Source organism: Marmota flaviventris, chromosome 5 (assembly GCF_047511675.1).
Source record: "Marmota flaviventris isolate mMarFla1 chromosome 5, mMarFla1.hap1, whole genome shotgun sequence".
NCBI lineage: Eukaryota > Metazoa > Chordata > Mammalia > Rodentia > Sciuridae > Marmota > Marmota flaviventris.
Genome location: NC_092502.1, coordinates 146,824,099 through 146,840,656, shown reverse-complemented (window position 1 = coordinate 146,840,656; position 16,558 = coordinate 146,824,099). Strand labels below are relative to the sequence as shown.

Below are 16,558 nucleotides of genomic sequence, written 5' to 3'. Positions count from 1 at the left end.
CATATTAACTAATTTATTTCTGGCTTAATACAAGACATAAAGATAGAACTGGTATCTCAGAAGTAATATATGTTGTTTTTAATGTATTTTTTATCCTCTGCTACTCTCCTAAGTCCTTAAAATACTCTTAAATTCTGAGGTTTTCACATTCACTTATAATTCAGATTATTTAAAACAGCAGCAAAGAAAAACAAATATAGTAGAGAAACAGTTACAATTAGCTCCTTAGAAATACTGAAAACATAGTATGTTGAACTTATTTTAGTATTTTAAAATTTAGCATTTGTAACAGATAACACATCCACAATGCTGTCTTATATATATATTTTTAAAAATCTCAATCTATTTGCTAAATTGCTTTACTTCAATGTTAATTTTTGGATTTTATTTTGGAAAACCATATACGTTAATGTTGATCTAAAGTATCAACATTAATATCTAATATTAATTAGTCTAATATCTCTGGTGTGATACTAGATCTTCTATATTCAATATACTTCTGCCATAAAAATGATTAATATAAATATATTATAAATGACAAACAAAGGAAAAGCAAACTCAGAATCCAAAAGATAATAAGTTTCTCAAAGACAGGAACTCTGGTTCATTCACCTTTGCGGTTTTAATAATAGCTGCATGTATTAAGTAATTATTGAGGATTTGTCTTGAGGAACTTACAGAGAAATGAAGCCTAAATTTTATTTAAAATATACTTGCTACAAATATTAGAATGTACATTTAAGTAAATGACACAGTTGATCTGTCAGTGAGAATGTGGTAACAAATGTGAATTCTAAATTTAAAATACTTGGAAGTTTAACGTAAGAAAGAACATTAAAATAACATTATACTTACACTACACTTAGTGGTAAGGTATGGTTGCATAGTCATGGCATGTTTAACCATGAGTTGTGGTCGTATTTTGCTGAATAAGAATAAAGTGGTTATGCAAGCTACCAATCTTCCAGAATTCACACCTTTATTGTCAGAGTCTGAAAAAACAGAGAAATAAAACACTAAAATATGACAAAGCAGAGGAAATAATACAGAATATTATTTCAATTATTCAATATTATCCCTTAAATAGATTCAGGATAGTCTCAATACAATAGACTAGCATTTCTTCTGATACTATTCTGCATTTTTTTTCTGTTATAGAAATTAAATATACTGAAGATAAAGGACAAAGAGACATCACTATGAAAGGCAAGTTTCACACTAAGAGGATAGGACTAAAGTTTAAAAAGTAAAATGGAAGTTGGGAAGTTCAGGGATGGGTTTTTGGGAATAAATGTGGTATAAAGAAGAACAAAAACAATTTAGCTAGGGTGATACTGTTTTTAAGGGATACTGGGGGAAAAAAGGGATGCTGCTCTAGCTGAAAAATGTTAAAAAATAAAAGTGATGTTGAAAAAATGCTCTTCAGGTGGGAAGAAAATGATACTAATTAGGAGATACACTAGTTTATAGGAAACTAATTTTTTGAGGGAATTAGCAAATTTTAACAAGAAAGAACAGGACATCAGTATCACCGTTAAAATCTAGGATAAAAAACAGAACAAGGAGATAAAAGGGAAAAAGAGGTACACATGGAAAATTTAAAGAAAAAATGCTATAAAAATATTAATATCAACAATTTCCTTAGGTGTCATAAATGGTATCTCACAGACACTTATCTGTCCCCAGCATGAAGAATGACTGAGGCTAATTGTTCTTTCTCCTTAATGTGCTTTAGGAGATGGAAAATAACGTTTATCTTACATGCTTTCAGGTAATGGGTATTAATTATGACTTTCATATTTTTCTATAATTATTTACAACTGATGAAAATTTCAGATTTGTAACTAATAAATAGTGTGATAGATAATACAAAATAGTAAAATAATTTCATTTGAGAGAAAATTTTATGTGATTTAAAAGATATCAAATAGTTTTGTGATAAGTACCATTATCTAAATACATTTGAGACCCTGGACTGAAAGATATGTAGAAGAGATGAGGCTTATGTTTTCACTATATTGTGCTAGATAATTTTAGTCATCTCTAAAAATATAATGTAGAATGCATCATTAAACAGATATTTATACAATAAAAAGAAACTTCACTGAAAAGTAAAGTAGATAATTATTAGGCAAGCAGAATCAGAGGTAAAGATGAGAAATGTGTCCAACGTATTTTAAAATATCACATAATATCAAACTTAAGGACCAATAGATAAAATGTCTTACCAGCTAGAGATTCCTCATATTTAAGAATGTGCTCAACTAGGTTATCAACAAGTTGAGTACAAGCTTTCTTCACAGGTTTATATGAGGAATCCTCTTCGGACTTCAACAACTATATATGTATATATATATAAAAAAAAAATCCCAGTATAATTATTCATTAGGCAATAATAATAAACACATTAAACGTGTCTGTAAGTAATATGCTTTTCAATTTGTCATTAACAAATATTGAAAGTCAGATTAATAACAAAAATATATGACATGTTTAAAAGTATAAACCAATAATTTACAAATACTTTCAAATGATTTTATTATGCTGTGTGTTGGACCTAAAGTAGAACATGAGATATACAGAAAAGATGATTTTCCTTCTCTCTGTTACTCCAACCCCAAACAAAGAATATCATTCGGTATTAATTTAATTATTTTACAGAATTAATAACTGTATCTGTATGTGATTACATCTCAAATTTGGCAAACACAAAACAATTTCTTCTATTATCTTCTACTAAATCATTTATAAATAATGCTAAAAATACTATGAATAATGAGATGAAAATAGAGATCACTTCTAAGTTAATGGCATTAATCCAATCTTTCATGATAGATCCAAGGAAAAATCATTAAGGTATATCTGTTTTGCTAATAATGATTAGTTAATACAATTCTGGAGATATTAAAGGAATCAAAATTTATATTTTATTTCTATTAAGAATTTCAGTAATGTCAGATTATAACTTTATGCAATAATGCAAATGTTCTATATCTGTTAAGAAACTTATCCAATATGTTTGCCATAAGTCATAAGTGGCTTTTAAACACTGGTTAGTGGGATTGAGGAACTAAAATTAAGTAAAAATTAAGTAAAATTACAAATTAACTTAAGTTTTCAAAAATGCATGTAGCTAGTTTGCAACAGCACAAGTTTAAACCGTTTTTTTTTTTTTTTTGTAGTGCTGGGAATAGAACTCAGGGCCTCATGCATGCTAGGCAAGCACTCTACCACTTGAGCTACATCTCCAGCCCTGAATTTTTCCTACAAGATGCATGGATTAATGAACTGACAGCAACTAGACTAATGTAACATATGCACTGTCTCCTTTTTCAATTAAAAATATTAATCAAATAAAGCAGACAGATTTAATTTATCAGGTTTCAACTCTGAACTGTCCCACTTGTCATAACTCTTGTCCCACTCCGTAACTCATTCCCTGAAGTAGCCTTCAACATCAATTACATTTAGCTTGGTCTTTTTAAGAAGGAGTAGAAAACAGTCTCCTCATTCCTATTTTTTTTTCCTTTTTTTTTTTTTATTGGTTGTTCAAAACATTACAAAGCTCTTGACATTATCATATTTCATACATTAGATTCAAGTTGGTTATGAACTCCCAATTTTACCCCAAATACAGATTGCAGAATCACATCCTATTTTTTCTTTTTAATCTCCAATATTTTAGGCACACATAAATGAACTGTAAATTTTGATTCATGACACTATCACCACTGACTTATATGCACCCTTATATTTACTAATTATAAGTAACTGATATTCTACAAACTCAATTAAAGAATTTTCAATAATTTATCTCTTTCAATGTACTTACTCTTATCCTTGGGTTTCATGCTCAAGAAATTTTGTAATGTTCTGGCTTAAAGACATGTCTAAGTCTAAGCTGATATAGTATTTATAGTTTTCTTTGATTTTCAACTTTTGAAAAGGGAGCATATTTGATCAATCTTTTGTGACTTGCTTTTTCACACACTAAGCCACTAAACGTAATCCAGGTTATTGCCTGCAGTTGGATTTTATTCATTTTCACGGCTGTATAACAATTCATTTATTCATTCTTCTATATATATGTAGGTTAATTCCAATTTTAGTGACATAAAATTATATTTGTCTGGTATATATATCTTCTGGCACACACACACAAGATTTTCTGGTGTGTATTCCTTGAAGTGGAACTGCTGAGTCATTGCATGTATGAATATTCAACTTCATGAGATAATTTTGTGAAATAATCTTGTTCCAAAGTGATTGTAGAGGTTGAGTCTTCCTTATTTCAAACTGTCAAGACACTACAAGTGTTTTGGATTTGGGAATATTTGCAAATAGCATTATGAGATATCTTGGGGATGGGACCTAAGTCTAAATATGAAATTCATGTTTCATATAAACCTATATACCTAGCCTGAAGGTAATTTTCCTATATCTGAGTTTTAACTGCAAGCTGTCACAGGAGTTCAGGTATTTAATTCTTCACTCATGGAATCATTTTGGCACTCAGAAAGTTTCAGGTTTTGGAGCATTTTGGATTTTGTTTTTTGAAATTAGAGATGCTCAACCTTTTTAATATTTACTTAATTATTAGCAGTGTTAAGAGTTAACTATTGAGGATGGGGTTATGGCTCAGTGGTAGTGTGCTTGCCTAGCATGTGTGAGGTACTGGGTTAGATCCTCAGTACCATATATAAATACATAAAATAAAGGTCAATGGACAACTAAAAAAAATTTATTTTTAAAGTTAACTATTTAATCCACTTCCTTTTCATCACTTGTTATTATCTGACTTCTCAATTTTTGCCAATTAAATGACATAAAATGTGATCTTAATTTCTATTTCTCAAACTAATGAGGTTGAACACCTTATAGGACATTTATACCATTTTTCCTATGAAACACAGTTTAAGCCTTTTACCTATTATCCTACTAGGACTCTTATGTTGCTTGTAAACAAAGAAATTCTACATAGATTGTTAATATTAATTCTTTGGTGGTTATGTGTATGTCGAGTATATTTTCTCTGTAACTTGTCTTCTCCCTTTAAGATGTCTTTTGATTTAAAAATGTTCTTCATTTTAAGACAGTGAAACTTATCTGTCTTTTAAGGTTCAGTTTTTTTGTGACTTCTTTAAATCATTCCCTAAACAAAGGTTAAAAAAAATGTATTCACCGATTATTTTCTGCTTAAAAATTTCAAAGGTTTTTTTTTTTTTTTTTAAATCTATATGGAGTTGATTTTTGAGTTCAAGTAGAATCGATTTAAAAAAAAAAAATTCTGATGAATAGTCAATTGCTCCAACCTCATTTCTTCCGTAATCTGCACTGTCACATCTTAATAGCAAATGTAGGTCTAGGCTATCTTGTTCTACTGGTATATTTAGTATTGATCTATTTATTATTGTTATATCTTCATTTACTTTATCTTTAAAAATAAGTTCTAACAGTAGCTTAGTTGTTTTTGTTTCCCTTTACATTTCCACGTACATTTTATAATCATCTTGGCATTAAAGATAAATATTTTTTAAAAATATCTTTTATTTACTTTTTATGTGGTGCTAAGGATCATACCCAGTGCCTTACATGTGAGAGGCAAGAGCTCTACTGCTGAACTATAACCACAGCCATAACCCCATCCTCAATAGTTATGAATATTTTGTATTCTTGATTTTAATAAAATCTCTTAACAGTTCCTCATTTTGCATTATTTTTATTTTAGATTTTATAGTTTATTCTCTGTCAAATTAATGAATTCATATTTTATTATAATTTATACTCAAAGGTATTAAATTTTATTAATTTTTTTCTTATATCCTTGGAAATGATCATTTCTTTTAATCACATGCATGTATACTAGCTGTGCACTTACAATATACTAATTAAGGTACATAAAATGTTCTAATACAGTATTTTTCCTAGCTAAAAATGTTTTAAAGGTACCAACATACCAAATGACTTAGGTACTTCACAGTAATATTTTATTATGAAAATTTTGAGCATACAAATAAGTTAAAAAATTCTTTCACCATAAATACACCCAACTTACCCTTTAGATTTTATACCACCAATATTTTATTAAACACATACTCTATCACTGAGCTTTATCTGCAGTACCTTCTATTTTACTTGTGATGCATTTCAAAGTAATTTGCAAACTACTAGTATATGCCCCTCTTTTCCCTCCGAGATAAAATGTATATGTAATAAAATGGGTAAATCTTCAGCATATCTTTGCTCACTTTTGTCAGATTCACCATTATACCTCACAAACCCCTACACCAAGATAGAGAATAGAGATTTCAGTTTTTACCTTTCATCAGAATCATTCGGAGAGATTATTGAAGTATAGAATGATGGGCCCTATCCTCAGAGTTACTGATTCATTAAGTCTGGGGAAGGGCATGAGAATTTACACTTCTAAGAATTCCTCAGGTAATACTGATGCACCAATTAGTAACACTGACATACAGCATAATCCCCTATAATCCCTGAAAGCTCCCTCATGTTCTTTCCCAATCTCCAACTCTCTTCAACCATTCCTCTGAATTTTTCTAGTACAAATAGTTTGGTCTGTTATATAATTTTATATAAATGGAATAATGACATACACACCTCAGTAAGTCTAATTTCATTCTGCATAATGTTTCATTGGTCATTTATGATGTATGTATTAATATTCTGGTTTCTTTCTGATGCAGAGTACTATTACATTGTATAGAATCATCACAGTTTATTCATTTACTGTCGACAGAGGTAGTGTTTAACTGTAAACTTCAAGAAGACCATACTATGGATCATATTACCCAGAAAGAGAGAAAACATGGGACCATCCTTATTTTTTTTCATTGTGTGAATTTTCTTCATACACTAAAAATTGACCAGTTTTGGATTATAAGCTAATTAAAATAAATAGCACTGTAAAATCAATTCAGTTTTAGTGTACCTATCACAGGGCTATGATAATACCTTTTGAAGGCTGTAAATGTAGAGCTTCTTAGGAAAGTACTAAACATATGGTAATGGTTAAACTAATTTTTTTTTTTTTTTAGAAATAAAAATATGTGAGGGCTGGGGTTGTGGCTCAGTGGTAGAGTGCTTGCCTCACATGTATGAGGCACTGGGTTCAATCCTCAGCACCACATAAAAATAAATAAATAAAATAAAGCTATTGTGTTTATCTACAACTAAAAATATAAAAAAAAATGGGAACCTTTATCATAAGTTATTCTTTCATGTATTACTTAACTATGGCACAAAACTCAAATATGACTTCATTCATTTAAAATTTTTATTTTTTTTCATTTAAGGTTTTAAAGGAAATGATACCTTCATACTTTTTTTTAATACTGAGGATTGAACTCAGAGACCCTTAACCACTGAGCCTCATCTCCAGCCCTTTTTATGTTTTATTTTGAGAGAGGGTCTCACCAAGTTGCCGAGGCTGCCTCTGAATTCATACTACTTCTGTCTTTGTCTCCCTAGGGATTACAGGTGTGCACCACTGGGCCCAGATAGCTCCATATATTTAAAAGTGATATTTTATTTTCTTGATTTTTTTTAGTTATACATGACAATAGATTTAATAATGTCAAATGAAATCTATTGTCAGGTATAACTAAAAAAAACAAGAAAATAAAAGTATTTCAAAAGTATGAAATATAATTATATAAATATAATATATAAAAGTATTTAAATATAATATATAAAAGTATTTCAAAAGTATGAAATATAATTTGCTCTAATTTAGTCCCCAATACTTATTCTCCCTTTCCTCTACTGATCTTTCTGCTATTTACTTACAATTATTTTTTAAATTTATTTTTTAGTTATAGTTGGATACACAATATCTTTACTTTATTTATTTATTTTTATTTGGTCCTAAGGATAGAACCCAGGGCCTCACACATGCTAGGCAAGCGCTCCACCGCTGAGCCACAACCCCAGCCCTATAATTACTGGGGTATATTCATATTTGTTCATAGGAATGTTAGGTCAGATTCATTTCACTGTGTTTCCTAATTCCATTCCTCCTCCCTTCTCTTTATTTCCCTTTGTGTACTCCACAGATCTTTTAAAAGTGATATTTTAACATAAATACTTAGTCAATGGGCAGAACTTGGTACATATATGAATTTCAAGCTATTTAGTGTAGTACTTCAAGGTTCCCTAAGAAGTTAATTCCATAAATGGGAAACCACTGATCTACAAGAAATGAACACAACCCAAAAACAAAAATTAGAAATATATGAAATTGTACTGAGTAGAATGTATATATATGTGTGTGTGAACATAATACTCAAGAATTTCCAATATCTCTAATAGTCCATTGTTCATATTCTTCCTAGCTTCTCTTAAAACTTATGCATACATATTGTTAAAATTACTAAGGGTGATTATGTCTGTCACATGTATTTGCATAAATATTTTTGAGCTTTATTTCTTTCATCAAATCAAACTCTGCTTGTTTAAGAAACTAGATCACAAAGTAAGAATGTTATTGGAAACTAAATTGCTGGTAGAAACTAAAAGTAAGAAAGTATAGGAGGCATGAATTGAATGGACAATTAATTAGCTAACTAAATAGGACTGTAGAACAAAGATACAAAAAATGTAAGAATAAATCTACCACTGCTAAAAGATCATGAATCTGGATGGACATCTTCCCTTTGCTTCTAACTTGCCCACAATACACAGCTCTAATTCAGTGATATTATTTTAGATTCTTTTTAGTAATCCTAAATAATGTAATTTCTTATAGCTACATTTAATTCTTTGTGCGTAAGCTCCTACATTCAAATCCCATAACATCCCAATTTACCAAAAAAAGTATACAGGACTAACCTGAACAGACTATTACTAGAAAAAGATGGGAGAATTTGAGATTCAAAACAAATCATGATTGCAATAAAATATATAATATACATAATCTATTAGTTCACACTGATTCAAAAATGAACAAAACTCAACAGTCACCTCTGAATGTTGATAAAACTCATTCTGAAGATTGACAGTATAAAAGAATCAAGCATTTTCTGTACAAATTGTATTTCACAGTAACCAGATAGTTAATCAGGAATGAAACTTAAAAATTTTAAATTCTCTTTCTTTGCTTTTGGACAGGGAATTGAATATAGGGGCACTTTTTTTTTTTTTTAAACCCACTAATGTACATCCTCAGTCGTTTTAGTCTTTATTCTGAGACAGGCTCTTGCTAAGTTCCTGAGGCTGGCCTTAAATTTATGATCCTCCTGACTCAGCCTCCTGAGTGGCTGAAATTGCAGGTGTACACCACTGTACCTGGCCTAAAAAATTATTTTTAAAGAAAAGTCCCACCTAATTAATACATTAAGAGTGAAAGAAATATTGAGTCTAGATAATGATCATAAAAACCAGTCTGAGAGACTTTATAATAATGCATCACACTGACAACACCTAAATTCAAAGATCAATCACTAAGGACAGGTCTAGACATTATGTGCTTTTTCATGTGATGCAATAATATTCAGCACTGTCTATGAAGTATTTGTATCCTTATCCTAAACACTGAACTTCAATTTTATTTAAGCCTCTAGATCTAACCCGGTGTTTATAGGAAAAATGTTGGATAGAGAAACAACAAAGACATTAGATGAGATCTACAAAATACAGAATGTGGGACAATCTACAATAACACAAATGGCATTAAAAAAAAAAAAAACTAAAGAGGAAAGGGATCAACTATTATTAAGAAATCTTGGGGGCTGGGGCTGGGGCTCAGCAGTGGAGCACTATCCTAGCACATGCGAGGCCCTGGATTCGATCCTCAGCACCACATATAAGGAAGGAAAGAAGGAAAAAAAGAAAAAAAGAAAAAGAAAAAAGGAAAGAAAGAGGGAGAGGAAAGGAAAGGAAAGGAAAGGAAGGAAGGAAGGAAGAATATTGTGTCAACTACAACAAAAAATATTTATAAAAAAAATCTTAAAGCTATATAAAAAAGAACCCACTGTCAATTAACTATAAATATACATTGAGATAGTTGAAGAAATGTGAGCATTTTATAGATATTAGGTAATGGGAAACAATATACAATTTACTTTGATAGAGATGACACCCCCCGCTCAAAGTCATTACCTGTTAGAGTTAGTATTGTATGTTTATGGTTGGAATAAATATAAAGCTTGAGATTTGTTTAAAAATTATTACAGGAGGGTAAAATAAAAAAAGAAAAAGGAAGAAAGAGAAAAGATGAGAGGATAGATAAAACAAGACTGAAAAAATGCTAACTTTCAAAGTGATGTGATGAATATTTTTATTTGAAAGTTTCTGAAATTAAAATAATTTAAAATTCTTAGAGAGAGAAACATTTCCATTCACAAAACAAATTTTTGTTATATCTACACCACTAAAGGAAATTCTATGGATTTTATAATATGACAAGTAACATAGGCAATCTGTATATCTATTTGTATATATCATGTCTATTATTAGATTAAAGGGATAAGAAAAAAAATATAATCTTGAAAGAGAAATAAAGAATTTTCATTAGTGGTTCAAAAACAGGCAATGGAATAATGGATCACATCCTAGGGAAATTAAAAACATTCAGCCTAGCATACTGAAATAAATGTCTCCCATCAAAAGACAAATACATAACAAAATAACTAAAAAACAAATTTTTTAAGATCATAAAGTCTGTATAGAACCACCTTATATAAATTTCTATCATCAGAAGTCAAAATAATACTCACATTTTGAAGAAGTTGCTCAAACCAGTCATATCCAGTATCTCTGCATGCTGCAACCTGGGGGAAATAATTGATGGTGAAACTATCAAAGTTAGAAATTTATTTTAAAAAAACATACTTTTGGGGGCTGGGGATGTATCTTAGGGTAGAGCTTGCCTAGCATGCTCACGGCCCTAGGTTTTGATTTCCAACACCACAAAAAAACAAAACAAACCAAACATCATACTTTAGTTATAACTATCTTTTATCAGTAATTTAAACATTTGCCAATGTTACAGAATTTTATTCCAAAGCAATCAATTAATTTAATATATTGAGGATTAATATGGAACTAAATTTTGTACAATAACTTAAAGTGCATTCTATCAGAAAAATCTGTAAGGTCTAAAACAATAAAAATAAAGATATTTGTTTCTTAACCTTCTTTATGGTAGGTTTAAAGGTATCAGTGAAAATGTAGATGATCATGTCATTGAGCATAAAAAATTTCTTATATTCAAAACATGAACAAATTTGGGGTCAAAAATTATAGCTTAAAAACCAAAATGAAGCTAAACTGACTTCATATTTTCTGAATTGTATGTTGCTGTCCCTTGGCTAATATATCTATTCTTCTTTTTCTCTCTCTGATTTCAACTGTTGGAAGACAAGAAGATGATCAATAAGAGCTTAAACTAACAAATGTCAAGAAGTTGTGGCATTTGTAAGACATCAATTTCAATCTTACTTGTGTCTGTGAGAAACTTCAAAAATATGCAGGAAGTAGTACTAAATGTAAAGATTAAAACCAAATATCTCATCACATTTCTCTCCCCCTTCATAAGATACAACGGGTCTCAGGTTTGGACCCACAGTGACCACACACTTGTTTATCCTTCTTACCACATCAGTGATGTTTAAAATTTTCCTTGTCATTGCTTCTTTGTCATTGTGTGGAGTTGGAGTAAACCAGAGTTTTTGGAATGTTTCATTTACTAATTTCTAGAAGAAAACAAATTTCAAATTAAGTAACTACAACAAATATGGCAAATTTTCAACTCCAAATTCTCATTAGGTCCTACACAAAGCCTATTTAGCCAAAACAAAATTCCCAAAAGTTTCTGGTATGAATTTCCTTATAATTAAAATCACCATTAATTTTTTGAAATTATAAACTTTTTAATATCACCGAAATTTTAAATAATTTGGGTGATATTATGCCTAGCCTAGAACCTATGGTTAGTAAACAAATATTTTTGATCCAACTAAAAAAGTATTTCTTTGCCCTTTTTTTTTGGTTACAGGGACTGAATCCAGGGTTGCTTAACCACTGATCCACATCCCCAGCCTTTTCATTTTTCTTAAATTTTGAGACAGGGTCTCGCTAAGTTGCTTAGGGCCTCACTAAATTGCTGTGGCTGACTTTAAACTTGCGATCCTCCTGCCTCAGCTTCCTGAGTCACTGGGATTACAGGCGTGAACCACAATATCTGGCTATTTTTACTGCATTTTAAGAGAGACATTTTTACAGTGCTTGCTCAACTTAAAAAACTAGGGACAAATAAATGATTATAAGTGTATGCGTGTGTGTGTGTGTGTGTGTGTGTGTGCATGTATATATGGAAATTACAATTTAGGATTAAAATTTTAATAAAGTATTTACTTAAGCAGATTGCGTGGAGTGCACACCTATAATTCCAGTGATTTGGGAGGCTGAGGCAGGAGGAGGATTCCAAGTTCAATGCCAGCCTCAGTGACTTAATAAGATCCTGTCACAAAATAAAAAATAGAAAAGATTGGGGAAATAGCTTAGTGGTAAAGCACTCCAGCTTCAATCCCAGGTAACAAAGAAAGAAATAGTGTCAAATATGTCTTTTTCTTAAATTTACAAACCAAAAATGTTGATTCACTTGTAAAGCGTATATTTAAAGCAAAAAAATTTAGATGCAATAAACATGCATTATTTCAAATATTTATGAAAAATAAATTTTATATTAGTAAATTTTCATCTTACCTTTATGCCTTCTTCATCATTGACTCTGCGAATCATTTTTACACACATTTCTGTAATTTTTGGAAATGTTGGTTGTTCAATACAAATGTCTCTTAGAATCTTTATTACCCTTTTCCTGACGCTGATACCAGTATCCTAAGAGCAGAAAGGTATTTTCAATTGTTAGAAAATTTTCAGATGCTTTAGGAGAATACAATTTGATAAAATAAAATTAGTAATTATATATCAAACCATCACATTCACTGTATGGTAATATGATAAACACGGTCCAAACATTTACTCTTTTATTTTTGGTACTGGGGATTGAACTGGGGATGCTTAACCACTAAGCCACATCCCCAGCCCTTTTTATAATATATTTACAGACAGGGCCTGGCTAAATTGATGAGGCTGCCTTTGAATTCGAGATTCTCCTGCATTAGCCATCTGGGCCACGGGAATTACAGTTGTACATCATTATGCCTGGCACATTTACTCTTTACATGCTTTCTTATTAATGTTATTACAAATATGGATAATCTTATGATATTGTCTGTACTTTTAAATAAATATTTGAAACATTTTCTATAGTTTAGTATTAGATACAAGCTTTCCAGAGTTAAGTGGGATAAAAATAACAAAGCTTTTAGAACAGTGGCAGGGAAGAAGGATCTATATAGTAGAATTAACATAAAATTTTAAATGGAAACTAATAAAACCTTTGACACTACCTAATTTAGGCTTGCAGGAAATGCAAGAAGAGACAAATTATATATTAAACCATGGAAAAATAATAAAATTCCTGGTCTTTAAAATTATTCAGTTAAGGGGAAAGTATAAAAAAAGTGGGAGAATAGAGTTCAATTTTAAGATCCCCAAATGCAATGTGCTATCTGAGGTATTTAAAAAAACAACAACAAAAAACACACACTCAAAACAAACTGGAAAAGACATTATTTTGGGAAGAATAGGAAAATGTGAATATGAACTGGTTATTAGATGATGTTAGAAAGTGTTAGTTTGGTTAGGTAAGATAGGGTTTGTTTACAATATCCTTATTTTTTGGCATTGCAAGTTGAAGTATCTTTGGGAAAAGTAGTAAAATATTTATAATTTAATTTAAAATAATCTAGCAAAAACATATGTGAAATAGAAAGATGGGTTTTTTTATTTTCCTTTAATTTATACATTTTCATATTAAATTTGTGTGTGTGTGTTATTCTGGATAGAACCCAGGGCCTTATGGATGACAGGTGAGAGCTCTACCACTGAGCTACATCTTCACCTCAACCCTAACAGTTTTAATATAAACCCTAACAGTTTTTAAAATAAATAACAAACTCTAGATGCTTAAAATATAAACTTTTAATTTCTCATATACAGTTCAGCAGTCCTAAAAACATTTTAGGATATTCTTCTAGGATTAATTCTATCCGAGTTCATTAGATAGTTGAGAATCCTATTAATTATATCCTTTATTCTTGGGGAAAGAGTGAGGCACAAAAAGGGAAAAAATTCTTCTACCCTTTTCTTATTCAATGAAAATTAATTAATGCCTAGCAGAGGCTGAAAACTACTCTATAATGCTCAATCACACAATACTTTGATATTTGACTAATGATGATAAAACAAATTATTTTCACTATATGCACATCTAATCTTGTGTATTAATGTATCTATGTTGAATTTACAAAAAGAAGTCAATGTGCCTACAATGGGTGGTAAGAAGAATAGTCATTTCTGAATGCCAATGTTTTCTTTTATTTTCCAGGAAAATCCTTCAGGGCCAGAAAATTCTATGATATGCAAGGAAAGAGTACCTTAGAACAGTATTTCTTAAGTTCATTCTTTTTTTTTTAAATAAATTTATTTTTAAAAATTTATTCTTTAGTTATAGGTGGACACAATATTTTATTTTTATGTGGTGCTGAGGGTCGACCAGTCCCTCACGCATGGTAGGCGAGCACTCTACCTCTGAGCACAACCCCAGCCCTTAAGTTCATTCTTAAACCTCAAGTAACTTTCTGGCTTAACTTGCAGGTATCTGAGCTTACCATAATTTAGCTTTAAGGAAACATGCACATACATATAAAGGATCCAAAAATATTCTCAGATACCAATGTTCTGTAACTGTCTCTCACTGAAATAATTCTTGTTTACATACATACATACATACATATGTATAAATACGTTAATTACTCTAGATTCCTGTCCAAAAATAATTATCTCATTTCCTATCATTTACTCACTGTAAACTGCCATGACTGAAAAGAGGAATACAATTTTTGCCAATGATTTGCTTTATGATACTAAGAAGTGAGTCTCTTTTCTAGTTTATCGTTTTAAAAATTGTGATATTTTAAAGTCAAAATTGCATTCATTATAAAAATGGCAAAACAAACATACCAATATTCTTTCAATCAGCATATCATAATACTGTTCAGCAAGCTGAGGTCGACAAAGGACAAATCGACCTAGTAATTCTACTGCTGCTTCTCGAACACTAGTGGAATTATCCATTAGTCGTCCATGAACTCCTCGCTGCATATCAAGCTAATGAAAAAAATATATTATAATTTATACTAAGTAGAGATAATATTTTAATCTCACTAGAAAACATGAGGAAGAAAATTATTTTTGCTCTCTTTACCCTTGCTAGAATACTGGGGTCTACAGCAACAACTTCGGATAAACACTTCATGGCTTTTGTTCGAACAGCAATTGCATTTTCACCAAGAACTCGAAGTATCTGCCAAGCAAACATTGACATTTTGCAAATTTTAAAACATAAAATTTAACAAAGCATAGATGAAGACATACAAAAGAAAACAATCTACTATTTATCTCCTTTGAATTTGTATATAAGTGAGTACAAGATTCATTATCTTACTGATCCCAAACTTTAAAGATCAGTACATTTTGGAAGTGTAGCATTCTATACTTCAGGGTCTCTTTCAGCTAAAAATTCTCAACTACACTAACTGTTATGTTTCCTTTTTTGAGAATCTACAGTCGCACTAAAATCTTGTTATGTGAACTTTATTAAAGAATATTTAGTATCATTCAAACATAATTTGATCAACTGAATAATTTTTTACAACCTCACTACCTATACCCTGTGTCTATTCATACAGATATATACGCAACTATCTGTAGAACAAAACAACCAATATAAAAAGGACATGTAAAACAATGGCATCTTAACAAATATGGAATATTACAACAAATCCTATTTCCATTATCTCTGAAATATTTATGTTCAACAATAAGTAGATATTATATGCTACTCCATAAGCATCCAGAGTCAAAAAAATCAACAACATTGTATAAGGAATTCTGGCCCAGTTTACCTGTGTCAAATAAATATCAAAGCTCTGGGCAAACGGCCTCATAGAGGCCAAGTATCGAACAATCAAGCAAGCATCATCATAGTCTACGGTGTCAGAGTTCATCCTGCAACAAAAAGTAATTAAAATTTTAATTTATTTATTTATTTTTTTGTAAATAGGTATCAAAGCAATCTATACATCTAATACATTTTCTCCCTGGATCTTACTTTAATGTGCTGAACTGAGATGGTGTGGTTTTGATAATACTTCTAAGAAACTTTTTCCGGTTTTCAGCTCGATGCATAATTTGACCAGTTGTCTCAATTTCTTTTGCATGATGTGTTCCTTCAGATGATTCTTCATCTTTTTGTGATTTCATTGCTTTCTCTGTTTCCAGAGTTGTGTCACGAAACCACTGGGCTATATAGAATTTACGAGAAAACTAGAAGGAAATTAGATAGATAAGCTTGATGAAATTAGTAACAACATTTCCAGTCATTAATAAAGTTAGAATGTTCACAATC

The 16,558-nt window shown here is 30.4% G+C and overlaps 1 protein-coding gene across 3 annotated transcripts in view; it reads right to left on the bottom strand.

Moving 5' to 3' along the window:
* Positions 1-16,558, bottom strand: part of Nipbl (NIPBL cohesin loading factor) — a 176,263-nt gene that overhangs the window by 22,408 nt on the left and 137,297 nt on the right. For all 3 annotated transcript variants that reach the window (XM_027936196.3, XM_071612669.1, XM_071612670.1), the window contains exons 26-34: positions 16,262-16,476; positions 16,056-16,158; positions 15,356-15,454; positions 15,112-15,258; positions 12,727-12,861; positions 11,616-11,714; positions 10,737-10,790; positions 2,229-2,337; positions 856-992 (exon numbers count right to left, since the gene is read on the bottom strand). In XM_027936196.3, the coding sequence (XP_027791997.1) occupies positions 856-992; positions 2,229-2,337; positions 10,737-10,790; positions 11,616-11,714; positions 12,727-12,861; positions 15,112-15,258; positions 15,356-15,454; positions 16,056-16,158; positions 16,262-16,476 (1,098 nt within the window). The remainder of the gene's footprint in view (positions 1-855; positions 993-2,228; positions 2,338-10,736; positions 10,791-11,615; positions 11,715-12,726; positions 12,862-15,111; positions 15,259-15,355; positions 15,455-16,055; positions 16,159-16,261; positions 16,477-16,558) is intronic.